This window comes from Bactrocera tryoni, chromosome 2, assembly GCF_016617805.1.
Source record: "Bactrocera tryoni isolate S06 chromosome 2, CSIRO_BtryS06_freeze2, whole genome shotgun sequence".
NCBI lineage: Eukaryota > Metazoa > Arthropoda > Insecta > Diptera > Tephritidae > Bactrocera > Bactrocera tryoni.
The window spans coordinates 29283739-29297959 of record NC_052500.1 but is presented as its reverse complement, the minus strand read 5'-3'; the positions used below and the strand labels follow the sequence as shown (position 1 = coordinate 29297959).

Here is a 14221-nt window from a genome sequence, read left to right as displayed (position 1 = left end):
GCAAATTAGCCGGTGAATTGATACTTGCTGTTATTAGAACTCTCTAAGAACTCTTGATTTCTGTATATGATGTCTCTTTTCCTTTAGAAGCGACCGCAAAAGATTTGTTTAACGAGCCTTGGAACGATCGCAAGTCGGTTTTAAAAGATCTACGTCTAGGTGCTACAGTTTCCATGGTTAGGTGAGAGTGTAGGCATCTCAAAAGACCGGGTCGGTTATACTTGTATCAAGCATGATGGATATTGAATTTGCTCAGTCCCGACAACAATACATATTTTTTTGTGGGCTGAGTACCTGTCGGACTGCCTTTACAGGCTTTACTTTTACTTACTTACTTGTACCTCTTTTGTTCGAACCACCTCATGAAACTTGTAAGTAGGTAGATTAAGGGGTCGGCAGAACATTCTTGGCCCCGGGCGCCCGAAGTTGTAGCCACGCCACTGACCTACTGGCACTTAAAAAGATCTGATTAGAGAAGGTATTATAATAATAAAATTCTGTAAGAAGAAACAGAAATTAGTTTTGTTTTCAAAAAGCATCAAATTGAACACATTGTGCTGCTGAGTATATATGTATATCATGCACTTCAAATCCATTGGTCAATTTAAGTACAATAATAATTAATTACAGTTCCATTAGTGGCTCCGCAAAGCTCAATTAACAAATAATTTCCAAAACACTTTCGTTTGAAGAGCAAAAGATTATATGTATTTGCATTACCATTGAAGCTTGTAACCCCTTACCACAAGTGTTTGTTCATTGCTTGATAAGATACAAGCGTACTTATCTAGACGATAGTAGAATTGTGCTTAAATAGGCTCGATCCAGTGATCAATGCATCAGTTTTATTGCTTCTACAAGTGAAAAGACATGAAGACAATCACTGTTATCTCCGTTGCTTTGTGCAGCTTTGTGCTGTTTCACTCTATCTTAGCTCTTCCTCTCGACGATTCAGAAAACTCACAGGGAGACCTTGTTGTCATCGACTTGGTGCCCTTTGAACAACCCGAGGAAAATCGCGACATTACCATCGATGCGGCTATTCAATCGAATGCTCATGTCGAAGTTCCTGGATCGGTTGCCGAGGATTTACTAAAAGCTATGATCGAAGCTTTTCAACAGATAAAGGTGTCTAAAGAGGTTGCTGTTCAAGTCCAAGTATCCGTGCCAGACGATAAACCAGTTGGCGAAGAGAATGAACCGCAAAGCCGCAGTGGTGGAATTTCATGTAGTCTAGGTGGAGCTCTCTGTAGTTCGCACTGTCTGTTTTTGGGACATATCAGGGGAGGATACTGCAATTCCAGAAAAGTCTGCGTTTGCCGTTAAAAAGGAAAAATGAATTTGATCTATTATCGCGTGGAAGAAAATTAGTTGCTACCTACATGTGTTTGTATGGACTTTAACTGGCTTTCCATAACAAATTGTAATTGATTTTAATGAAATATTAGTAATTTCAAAGCAGTTTTATTTTGTTTTAACATTTTTAATACACATTTCACAGTTTTGAGGTATACCGAGGTTGAAGAAGTTTGGATCCTTTCCATTAACCAATTTTCAGAATAACATCCTTCAAGAGGATCTGTATGCCGATGATTGTAGAAACTCGTGAAACAAAATGAAAAACAAGGTCAACAAGGTATCGAAGTTCGGGCAATTAGGACGTGTCTACAACTATATGTAACATGATAGGCATCTATATTTTCTTTAAATTTTCGTGGGACCGATCGCTCGTTCAGTCGCTGTAAGCGCTCCTAACCAATATATTCCATTCTGAAGCCCTTTCAGATAACTGTTTTGAACAATTGCACTAAATCGTTTCTTTTATTACGAACTACTGTTAGTTGGGAAATGAATGACGGAGTAGTGTTAACAGATACCCTTTAACGTCCTCCCTTTAACGTCCTCCCATTAACCGGGATTTACATTTGCATTAATTAATGTTGGACAAACGGGAGTAAAGGCAGGACCAATCGGCCCAAAGACCCATAAATAACAAGTGATAAGCCCATTCTTCATTATATATATATCCGAAACATTACTCCAACTCATAAAAGTGTATTCTTGTGCCCAAAATAGATAAAAATGGGCGAAAACTTGACCTAGCCCCCAAAGTTGTGTCTGGAAAGTCATAGGACTGAGTCGATTTAAAAAAAAAATGTTTGAACCCACTTTTACAATTCTTTAAAAACTTCCAAAGAGGCTCCTTCCGGGGGCCACATCTGAGCTGTAGTGTGGCTGCGGAAGCATTGGGATGCCGGCCTTGGTTATGTAGCTGTTCACAAAAAAGGCAGTGTGAGTCGGGGCATTGTCGTGGTGCAACTGTCGGCTGCGATGTCTTGTCGAACCCGATTGACCCTTCGCTTGAATCTCTTGAGGACTTCCACGTAATGCTTGGCGTTGACGGTTTGTCCAGCAGGAATAAATTTATAGTGGACGATGACTTTGATGTCAAAAAAGACAATGAGCATCGTTTTCACTTTGGATTTGCTCATTCTTCCGGTCTTTATCAGCGATCTCTTCCCGGCCTTTCAAAAAGGCCTGATGATGCCGAAATACATCACTTCTTGCTTAAGCAACATCTGGGTAAGCCTGCTTGATTATATCAAACGTCTCTGTCGCAGATTAACTGAGTTTCACACAGAATTTAAACGCGTACCTCTGCTCTAACGAATGCTGCATTTTCGGCTTGCACCACTCACAGAAACACGTCGCGCAAAAATGTTTGTCCTGACTCTCCAGGTGCTCAGAGACAACTGACCAGCTGCTCCTTCGTTAGCTAGGAACGATCTCTACCGAATCCAGTCGGTGCGCGCACACTTCGAAGTACAGTCACGGCGGAAGAAAATCAGTCCTATTACTTTCCGAACAAACCCTGTATAGCTAAAATCAGTGTTTTCGATAATCCGGCTGTCTTTTCTCCATATGATTGGTGATTGTATGTGTGGTACCTTGATAAAACTTGGGAATATTGTTTTAATATATGGCATGTTGGTAGCATGCGTAGTAATAGATAAAATCAGATCAATACTACTCCCAACTCCCGTTTACTACATTTAATAATTTTCATTTTTCTAACAATTCCTATGCCGAATTTGTCAGCCAGTGTGTGAGTTATACGTTTCCGATCCTCTTGTTGACCCCGAACTTAGCCCTTCCTTACAATCAAGCTGATGGCGTTGCGTTGGAAGTGAACGTCACTATATTCTAATCATATTATATTCTATATGCTGCATAATCTTACTTAAACGTAAAGTTTTTGGGATAGCAGCTAGTAAATCTGTTTTTTGCGAATTAGTCGATCGATTCGAAAACATTTTAAGATCCCACTTTATTTAGAAATTTAGTGTAAAAATATTGTATGTTGCCTAAAATCTTGATTTAATTGATATATTCGTTATTTGTGTTTCGTTTTATTATTTTTTTCATACAAATATACAGTTTATTAGATGGCTACTACACATATTACATATTTAGTTATGCTTATTTTTTCATTCGCTTATATTTTACATGCTAATATTACAATTAAAAAACAAGAAGCTTTAAACTTTTGAAACTTCATAGTTTAGTGGCAATGGCAGATTTTTTGTGTTCATTTTTGTTTATATAAACATTATAATTAACACTTGGGCAAGTACTTTTCGACTACATGTTATTATCGCTAGAAACTACAATGTGACCGTCATGTTGAAGATGAGCATTTTCTAGTACTCGTTATCTGGGTATAAAGGTATTTTAAGGAATTCATAGCAAGGGTTTTTTTGTGTTCTAAGATTATTTTAAATTGGATAAAATATTTCGTTTGATTTTGTCGATTTTTGAGTGTAGGGTTTCATAAAGTTACTCAATAAAATTTACTTTAGTTATATAATGGTATATAGCTTTTGGGGAAGAACAAGATTAAGAACTGCTGCTTATGTTGAATTTTTTATACAAACTGTACATCTAGATACTCGTTGCAGCAAATTGCCAGCCTTGAGTGTTTGCATTGCGGGGCGTTGGAACTGTTCGTTGTTCTCAACTGTGACTAACCAAAAACTGGTCATGGTTTCGTAGAAATGGCAGTGACCCTTAGCGCCATTACATTCGATGAATGGTGTGGCGCGGAAATCTTCCAAACATGAACCGGGCGATGCTAGTGCTTGACCACCGCCGCCATTACCAACAGCAGTGTGCTAAAATTGAAGTAGAGAAGAGAAAGTTGGATATGTTTATAAGAAAATATGATAGGTATTGGTGGAGCAGTAAAAATTACCATTACAAAACTGTAGCCTATCCATAGGCTTTCCCATCCGTTGGGACAATCTGGAATGGTTAAAGATTGGCTATGTACAGCGATTACATTCGCAGGTGCCTCGCAGACCACGCAACGCGATATGTATTTGCTGATCTCATTGTTATTGATGGGCATCATCGGTATTGGTGCGGATGTTGAAAGCCAGAACGTTTTATCGTTTCTCGAAGCGTAATTGCATATGTTGTTCTGACCACATGACATTACTGGCAGTGTAGAGAAGCGGCGCACGCAAGAGCCGGCTGAGCCGAGCTCTTGGTTGTGAGCATAATCGTTACCATCTACATATAACATTGAGTAACCGGTCCATAGTTCAATTTGGCCGCTGGGACAACGTGGTATCTCTTCGGATTGACTGTGTTTAACAAGTAATATGCCAGTCAGGTAATCTTGTGCCGCTGTGCATGCCGCACCGGCTTGACCTTGTGGTCCAGGTTGACCAGGAGCTCCATCGCGTCCTGGTAGACCAGCCAAACCTCTATCACCTTTTGGTCCGGGACGTCCTGTTTGACCAATTAGACCAGTCATACCGATTTCACCTTTCTCACCGCGTTCACCCTGTAGACCAGTTAAACCACGTGGGCCAGGTGGTCCACGTTCTCCTTTTTGTCCGTCATATCCGGGTTGACCTGGTTCTCCTTTAGGACCTGGTGGTGGCACTAAGCCGGGTTCACCCTTTTGACCAGGTGCTCCAGGTATACCATCGCGTCCATCTCGACCCTTAGGTCCAGTCAAACCTTTCTCACCAGGTGCTCCTACTGGTCCAGGTATTCCATCTAAACCTGGGTAGCCGCGATCACCTTTCATTCCATTGCGACCTACTAAGCCTTGCGGACCAGGCATACCTCGTTCGCCTTTGTCTCCCTTTTGTCCTTCAAAACCAGCCAAGCCTCGTTCACCTTTCGGACCAGGGAAGCCCATGTCACCTTTTTGACCATTTTGACCAGGTAAGCCATCAGCACCGTCACGACCGGGCACTCCCATGACTCCTCGATCTCCCTTAGGACCTGATGGGCCCACTGGCCCAGGTAAACCAATTAAACCGGGCACACCTGCGAGACCAGGTAGACCCTTTTCGCCCTTCTGACCAGGTACACCAGGAGCTCCTACAAATAATTTTATTTTAATTTACCTACGAATCGTACAGTTTATATTTCGTTACCTTCGCGTCCGTTTCTTCCAGATGTTCCAGACAGACCCTTTTCTCCTTTGATTGCTGGTCCAGGTGCACCAGGTTCACCAATAAGACCTTGATCACCTTTTAGTCCTGGAGCGCCATTCAAACCAGGCATACCCACTGCACCAGTTAAGCCGCGCTCTCCCTTTTGACCAATTAAGCCAGGTAAACCTTGATTACCTTTGGGACCCACAGGACCTTGCAAGCCTGCAACTCCGAATTCACCCATTTCTCCTTTATCACCTTTAATTGTAATTGGCACTGCATCACGTCCATTTTGTCCTGGGAAACCTCTTTCACCCTTGAGACCGGGGGCTCCAGCTAGACCGGGATAACCAGTAGCACCTTTATCACCTTTAATACCTTCTACACCTATGGGACCAGTATCTCCCTTGTCTCCTTTTGCGCCAGTATAGCCAATTGGACCAGGTGCACCTGGCTCACCAGGTCTTCCTTCCAAACCAGGAGCTCCTATGGCACCTGGTAATCCCATTTCACCTTTATCACCTTTTTGTCCATTTAAGCCATTGAAGCCAGCATTGCCTTTTTCTCCAGGTTCACCATTAAGTCCGTCGATACCATCGCGACCACGATCTCCTTTATCACCCTTCGCTCCAGGAAGTCCGTGAATGGGTATACCAGGGAAGCCTTTCTCGCCAGGAAATCCGGCTGCACCAGGACGACCTTCTTCGCCTCGCAAGCCAGGTAAGCCAGGTTCTCCCTTTTGTCCTTTTTCAGCCGCATCACCAGGTAATCCTTGAGGACCATCGAAACCAGGCGCGCCTGTGGAACCTTTTTCTCCATCGAAACCAGGACGGCCATCAGTTCCAGGAGGTCCTTGCGGGCCAATATCACCTTTAGAGCCCATTAAACCAGGTGCTCCTGGAGGTCCTCTAGGCCCAGTTGCACCATCATTGCCAGATAAACCAACTTCGCCCTTGTCTCCCTTCATACCTGATAGGAAATAAATAGATTTTTTACAAAAATGTATCTATGTATATATGTACTGTACAAAAGTATTTAATTTCTAAATTTAGAAGAAAACACCTACCAGGAATGCCCTCTGGACCAGGAGAACCACGCTTCCCTGGGGATCCAGGAGCGCCTGTAAAGCCTTTAGGTCCATCATTTCCAGGTGCTCCACGTTCACCCTTAATTCCAGGCATACCAACATAACCTGGATTTCCAGGTTCTCCTTTAGCTCCATCACGACCTTGAACTCCATCAACACCAGGTTTTCCGGGGGGCCCAGGAGGTCCATTAGGTCCAAGTGGTCCCGTGTCACCCTTAGGACCAACAGGTCCAGTCTGTCCCGTCGGTCCAGGCAAGCCCGCATCACCTTTATCACCAGGATAACCAATCGCTCCATCCGGACCTCGAGGCCCAATTGGACCAGAAATACCACGATCGCCTTTTTCACCAGACAGACCATCACGTCCTCGTGGACCAGGTGGACCAGCCAGAGCTATACCTTGTTCACCCTTTTGACCGCGCTCTCCATTTCGTCCAGGGGGTCCTCTTAGACCATCTTTGCCAGGGTTACCAGGGGCACCCATAGCTCCAGGATTACCCTTTTCACCACGAGGGCCAGTCAAACCGCGTGGACCCACAGGTCCTACTGGGCCTTGTGGACCTCTCTCACCTTTCTGTCCTTGATCTCCTTGATCTCCTGTATCGCCAATTGGACCCATTGGTCCTGGCATTCCTGGTGCTCCTCGGTCACCTTTGTTCCCTTTAGCTGGTACTGTCAATGCGTCAGCGTCACAAGTTCCCGGGTCACCCTTCTGTCCAGGGTAGCCTCCAGTTCCCTTGTCTCCCTTAATTCCGTCACGACCTGGTCGGCCTGGTTCGCCCTTAATGTCGATACCGGGAAGACCATCAATTCCGTCGCGACCGGGATTACCAGGGGTACCATCTGTACCAGGTTGGCCAGCGTAACCCTTATCACCCTTAGCACCTATTTCGCCTTTGGAACCACTTATTCCAGGCAAACCCGCCTCACCACGGTCACCCTTCAATCCAACTGGACCAGGGTAACCTCTATCTCCTTTTTCTCCTTTCTCACCCTTTACAAGACTTAAGTCGATTATAGCATCTTTACCCGCAGGTCCTTCGGGACCAGGTAAACCATCTCTGCCATCTTCACCTTTTAAGCCGGGTGGTCCATCTTTACCAGGAATTCCATCAGCACCCCGTTCTCCAGGCGCACCAGTAGCACCAGGAGGACCACGCAAACCGGGTTCACCAGGCAAACCATCTAAACCGTGATCACCCTTATCTCCTTTGAAGCCGGCAGGACATTGTGAGCATTTTCCTCCCGCATCTCCTTTTGGACCCATATCTCCCTTCAGTCCGGGACTACCAGGTCGTCCTTGGTCACCTTTTTGACCAGGCGCCCCAGCGCGACCTGGAGATCCAGGTCGTCCATATTTAGAATCACCTGGTGCTCCAGCATTTCCTTTGAAGCCCCGTTCTCCCTTTTGTCCTTTAAGACCGGGAATACTGGATTGAATAATAAGAATTTATTTCTAAGTTTGAAAAATCCAAAGTTGTGTACTTACCCGGGAATACCATCATCACCTTTAGGACCCATTTCACCAATTCCAGGAAATCCGGGTTCACCTTTTTGACCTTCTGGACCTGGTGGACCAGTGTGCCCCATAGGACCAACGGGACCTGATGGACCTGTTCGACCGGCATTACCTTTTTCTCCTTTCTCTCCAGGAGGTCCTTCAACACCAGGACGGCCAGGTAAACCTAGGCCGCCCTTTGGGCCAGGGTAACCTTGTGGACCAGGAAGGCCATCAACACCATCCAACCCTTTAGGACCGGGGGCACCAGTATAACCTCGGGGACCTTTAGGGCCCGGTGCACCAGGGGAGCCTCGGCCACCACCAGGAGGACCTGGAGGACCAAGTAATCCACGTTCACCAGCTTTTCCAGGACGTCCAGGTTCACCTTTGTAACCAGGTTTGCCAGGCAAACCGTTTAAGCCAGTCTCACCGCGATCACCTTTCTGGCCTGTTGGACCAGGAGGACCGAAATTTCCTTGTCGTCCCTAAAAACGCGAACAAAAAATTTTCCGTATTGCTAAATATTCGCTATAAGCACAGCTTTTAAAAACTTACTCTTCCACCAGGACCACCGGGTAAACCTTTTTCACCTTTCGAACCGTCTCGTCCCATGTCTCCTTTTAATCCGGTTTCACCTTTCTTGCCAGGTAAACCTGGTTCGCCTTTTTCACCTCTCTCACCCTTTTCCCCTATAATGCTTTTCTCACCGGTTGAAGGTTTCACAGAAGCTGGTTCACCCTTTTCACCTTTATCACCCTTTTTACCGGGCTGTGGTGGTGCAAAACATGGCGCACCTTTGTCACCTTTTATACCACGATCACCGCGTGGACCTGATGGACCATATGGACCAGTATCACCACGATCACCTTTAGGACCCTGTTGACCTTCGGGACCAGGATTGCCCGAACGACCAGCAAAACCGGGTTCTCCCTTTTCACCTTTAGCGTAATCTCCATTTTCTTTTGCCGGCTCACCTTTCTCACCCTTAACACCTGGCTGACCTGGATAACCGCGTGGACCGGGCATTCCGCTAAGACCTGGCAGACCAGTAAGTCCATCTTGACCATCACAACCATCTTTACCAGGAGCACCCGTGGCACCGGGATTACCAGAAATACCTTGTACACCAGGTACACCAGGCATACCAGGAATACCGGGTACACCGCGTTCGCCCTTGTAACCGCGTGGACCTAATGGACCGGGATCGCCTTTTTGTCCTTTATCGCCAGGTGGGCCTTCAGGTCCTGGATATCCAGACATACCTTTAGGACCGGGTGGACCCGCTTCACCAGGGAAACCTCGATTACCCTTTTCAGCAAAACATTTCGGAATGCAACCCACTGTGCCAGATGTACAATTTCTTGGCGGTCCGTTTCGATTTGTTCCTACGGTATCTATTATCGCATAGCTGTCATCAATCGGTGTACGCGGAGGCGTCGATTCATCTCTATAATGTTTTGGTGGACTATAAATTGCACCAGTATCAGCAGTTTTCCAAAATTGCTAAATCAATACAAATGACATAACATACAGAAATCAGAAAATGTTTTATGCACAAATAATAATTTTTCCTACCGCATTCGCGCCTAGTAACGCTCCTGCTATCGTAGCGGCAAAAATAAGCCTAAAAGAAGAACGTTCAGATGGTTAATTAAAGAAAACAGCGACTTAGTAGAAGTAATCGTATATATTACGGATATAGTTACATATAGCACATGGCTCATGACGTTTAAGAGGGAATAACAAAAAAAATATAATATTCATATATGTACATATATTCCCCTAAGGAAGTATTGAGTGGAATAACGAGCTGAATTTCAAATATCTGTCTCTCTATCCATCTGCTCGTATAAGCCAATAACTGAGTATACCAACCTCCAGTTTAGAACGGAATAAAAGCAAACCATTTCCACGCCCATAAAATACCATTCCCATGACAGTCGGGTCTACGTAACCGGAATGGACCCAGATTTCATCTGAATTGGTATAAAACATTACAGTCAATGGGTGTGGCACCGCCTATTTTTACGACAAATCTTATATCGCAGGAACTACTTAACCAATATTAACAAAAATATTGTGATAAATAGGTTTTAATTAAAATATCGGAAAAAATTGGTTCAAAGATTGTCTTCATTTCCAACGTAATAATTTCCGTGTTCTAGCAAACTTTATGCTGAGCTTTATTCTACGTACAAAAACAACTCTTGTAAATATGTATATAGTATATAGAGGTAATAAGAGATACCTAGATCCTCGTAAAGGATTTATATGTATATCCCCACCTCCCATATAAAAGGCACCTAACAACTCTGATCCGTAAATGGTCAAAATCAATTCATATATTCCATAGCCCATTTTGGTATGTTACTGGGTACCCGTCTCACATATGACTTGATGTTATCGCAATACTTAAATCCAACTGAATAACCACAAGCTACGAATTATAGCCGACTATTCGATCAATTTTAATTAAATTTAATGCAAAACATTGTCATTGTTATATATATATAAATGAAAAGGTTAACGAGAAAAGTTGAAATCGGGAATAGTATATGTATGTCCGCCCGTCCGTGAAAGCTGTAACTGGAGTAAAAATTGAGATATCTTGATGAATCTTAGTATCCGGCTTCCGTAGTACAAAAAAATTACGATTCATAGATGGGCGTAGATGCGTGCCACAGCCACACCCATAAAACACTATTAACCGGAAACCAATAAAGTGCCATAACTAAGCACTAAATTAAGATATAAAACTTTAATTTGGCACAGGGGATCGCAGTAACAAGAGGCACGTGGTTTGGCCCGCCCTCTAATAAGTTTAATTTACACATCTTCTAAAGCTACAACAACCATAAAATTTATAAAATTTGAACGATGGACGTTTCGAACATCCGGCTGACTTTACTCTAGGTGATTGGTGATTGTATGTAAGGTACCTTAAAGAAACCTAGGGAATCTTTTTTAATATATGGCATGCTAATAGTTAATAGATAAAATCGGGTCGATGCTACCACAACTCCCACATACTATATAAAATGATTTTCGTTTTTCTAAAAAATCTTTTGCCGATTATGTCGGTCAGTGTATGAGTTATATATAGTATATGCATATATAAATTGCTTGGATTCCGATCCTTACGGTAATTCCTTGGCTTTTATTCCTGCAAGTTGCAAGAGTATAATATGTTCAGTTGCACCCGAACTTAGCCCCTCCTTACTTGTCATATAAACACTTTATATATGATCTGAGCATGCGATAATATGTGCTGGAGTAGGGAAACTCAGGACATAAAGATTTCATATGGAAATCCATGTTATGCTTTGCATGAATTTTAAGGTCTGCTGTGAAATAGTAGTTGCGATGAATCAGTTACAGAATAACACTGGAAGTAGACACCAATAACTTCGAATTTGGGTATAGTTTCGCCTACTTAGGCATTAGCTTTACAAATAATGTCAGCTTGAATTTAAAATATTGCCGATGAATAGTTTATATATATATTTGTTTCATATGCCCATGCTTCTATACTGGTTTGGGTCTGCCATTGGCTGGCGAGGGGTGACCACTAATAGTAAAAACGCTGATCGTAACAGAAATAAAAACAGGACATATTTAGGCAAAATAACATAACACTTAAGCAAAAGCTTTATAATTATTAAAGAAAGCTTTCAGCTTTCATATTCGAACAAAATTAAACAGCGTAAAGACTAACACCAAGGCTTGTGTGATTTGTGTAGACCTCTCCATATGTGTGCGAGTGGAAGCCGAAACACAAACATATGTGAATATCTCATGCACATAAATGATCAGAAGAGCGTATTGCTTTGTTGGAGGCCATGAGATGAATATCGGGTTTATTGAAAGAGAATTAAACGAAGAGATATGTACATTTAAGAGACTTTATTTTGCCGAACGACTAGTCACAGACGTGTTAACAGTGAAATTCGCAAACATAATGTACTATTTCAATTTTCCTAAGTGCTAAAAGGCGATTGAGTACAAAAATTATGCGAAATATGGTTTTATTTGAATGGTAAGCCTGTGAAACGTTTCTAAAACTCGGAATGTTTTCAACCTTTGCTGAAAAATTGTAAAAATGCGTAAGCCTAAATTTCGTTCCCCAATACGTGTATTAGTTGCATTTTTTCGATTTTGAGTACTAAAAAATTTATGAATTTATTATTTCTTGGTATTCGTTAAGTTAAGCGAGTTTCAGGTCTAAATGTTGAGCAGATAAGCAGTGCTTTGCGTTTACAAAAATCTTCATAGCAAAACAAAGGTGCTTAAGATTTCGATTCACATTTTTAATTATATTAGCCAACAGAAACATTACAGCGCGCATTTGTCTAATGAAGATCTAGACGACGGGCTTACTTGTGAGCGTTTCTAACCGGATGTATCGATAATCAGACACCTGTTTAAGAATTAACGCCAGCAAGTTAAGTTTTTGAAATCAATTGTAACGACATAAGTTATTTGAGTTTAAATTAATAAAAAAAATACTAATAATAAAATTAAAAATATTTTTTTGTTTAATTTTTTTTTATGTAATTCGCGTTATGCCGACGGAATATCAATTTCGAGAGGAATGATATTATTTTGTAAAATGCGCTTAGAAGTCTATTTATGTTGGATAATATAGAAAATATTATGTTTAAGATATATTTATTACAAAGGTACATAATTTTATCATTTTTTATAAAATAAGGTTTTCAAGCTAAAATATTACATATAATAATATAATATATATATTATTATTATAATATAATATAATATAATATAATATAAATAATATAATATATATATTATTAAAAATTAATTTTATGAAGAAAATATTAAATTAATTTCTTTATATTTAAGTGTGAATTATTTTCAATTTATTTGCATTTTTTATTGATTTTATTTTATTTCATTTTATTTTATTTTATTTTATTTTATTTTATTTTATTTTATTTTATTTTATTTTATTTATTTTATTTTATTTTATTTTATTTTATTTTATTTATTTTATTTTATTTTATTTTATTTTATTTTATTTTATTTTATTTTATTTTATTTTATTTTATTTTATTTTATTTTATTTTATTTTATTTTATTTTATTTTATTTTATTTTATTTTTTTTATTTTATTTTATTTTATTTTATTTTATTTTATTTTATTTTATTTTATTTTATTTTATTTTATTTTATTTTATTTTATTGATTTTTCTTTATTTGATTTTATTTTATTTCACTTTATTTTATTTTATTTTATTTTATTTGATTTTATTATATTTTCTATTTTACAAATTTTTTTATTCAATATTTATGAGCTATAATATTATATATACACATTTTTTCCCATGCGCAAAATATTCACAGTTATTACTTAAAAATTAGCAACCAGTATTTGTAGTAACTTAGACAGGGCTAAGTTGGCACTTACCGCTTCCAGTGGGGCTCCATCATGCCCAACGCTCAATGCACGCGCTCCTTTCTCACTTTATCCAACTTTTTTAATAAAATAGTCAACAGCCTTAAAAATAATATAAACATTTATAAAAGTTACGAAAAACAAAATATAATAAATAATTATTTAACAAATTTTTTTAATTAAGCAAACAACACAAGAAGCACAGTACAATTTACAAATAATTTTTAGGCACATTTTTCCAATTGAACACTTGTAGATGGTATTAATTTTTTATAAAAAATAATTATTTACTTTTTAATCGTTGCCACTTAGTTCAGTTCGTAGATTTAATTAAAAGTAATAATAAAGTAAAAAACAACTAAATATAAAAAAGTCCACGTATTTATTTATCGTTTATTAAACATTCATTTATTTGGCTAATATTATTATTTTTTTTTTTCGTTTAACTACATAACGAACGGAATAGGAAACACGAAACTATTCAAAATTAAAAAAAATAAGGCGAATTTATACTGCCTTAAACCCCATCAACCCTGGCGCGTTGTGCGGGTACGACGGGCTTCCTAAAGCGATCTAACACTATGGATCGTCTGGAGCGGACTGAATGCTCGACTTGCCGACGCAGCTAGACGAGCATAATTCCCGCAAACGCAGCAAACACCAACACCAACACCAATACAAACAACCACAAGTGAAGAAACAAAACACAAGAAAGAATAAATGTACGACAAATGAAGACACAAAGTGCCAGTGGCGCACCAGAG

The 14221-nt window shown here is 40.2% G+C and overlaps 2 protein-coding genes across 2 annotated transcripts; one reads left to right on the top strand and one right to left on the bottom strand.

The window, feature by feature from the left end:
- The first annotated feature begins 853 nt into the window (after positions 1-853).
- LOC120769649 lies at positions 854-1461 on the top strand. The gene has a single exon (XM_040096753.1). The coding sequence runs from the start codon at positions 871-873 to the stop codon at positions 1324-1326; it is 456 nt and encodes a 151-aa protein (XP_039952687.1). The 5' UTR covers positions 854-870; the 3' UTR covers positions 1327-1461.
- Positions 1462-3390: 1929 nt separating this feature from the next.
- On the bottom strand, positions 3391-14221 carry LOC120767367 (collagen alpha-1(IV) chain). Its single transcript, XM_040093341.1, has 9 exons — positions 13749-14221; positions 13470-13559; positions 9617-9665; positions 8597-9544; positions 8030-8526; positions 6520-7970; positions 5454-6422; positions 4253-5397; positions 3391-4172 (listed from the first exon to the last, which is right to left on the bottom strand). Exons 2-9 carry the CDS (start codon positions 13490-13492, stop codon positions 3912-3914), a joined length of 5343 nt encoding a protein of 1780 aa, XP_039949275.1. The 5' UTR covers positions 13493-13559; positions 13749-14221; the 3' UTR covers positions 3391-3911.

What these genes read in the sequence shown, in the direction of transcription:
- LOC120767367 (XM_040093341.1), bottom strand. Translation starts at nt 13,492, where the DNA reads ATGATGGAGCCCCACTGGAAGCG. An exon ending in TGGAAGAAACGGACGCGAAG is followed by an intron (nt 5,398 to 5,453) that starts GTAACGAAATAT and finishes AATTATTTGTAG; the next exon opens with GAGCTCCTGGTGTACCTGGT. An exon ending in TAGGCTACAGTTTTGTAATG is followed by an intron (nt 4,173 to 4,252) that starts GTAATTTTTACT and finishes CTTCAATTTTAG; the next exon opens with CACACTGCTGTTGGTAATGG.
- LOC120769649 (XM_040096753.1), top strand. Translation starts at nt 871, where the DNA reads ATGAAGACAATCACTGTTATCTCCGTTGCTTTGTGCAGCTTTGTGCTG.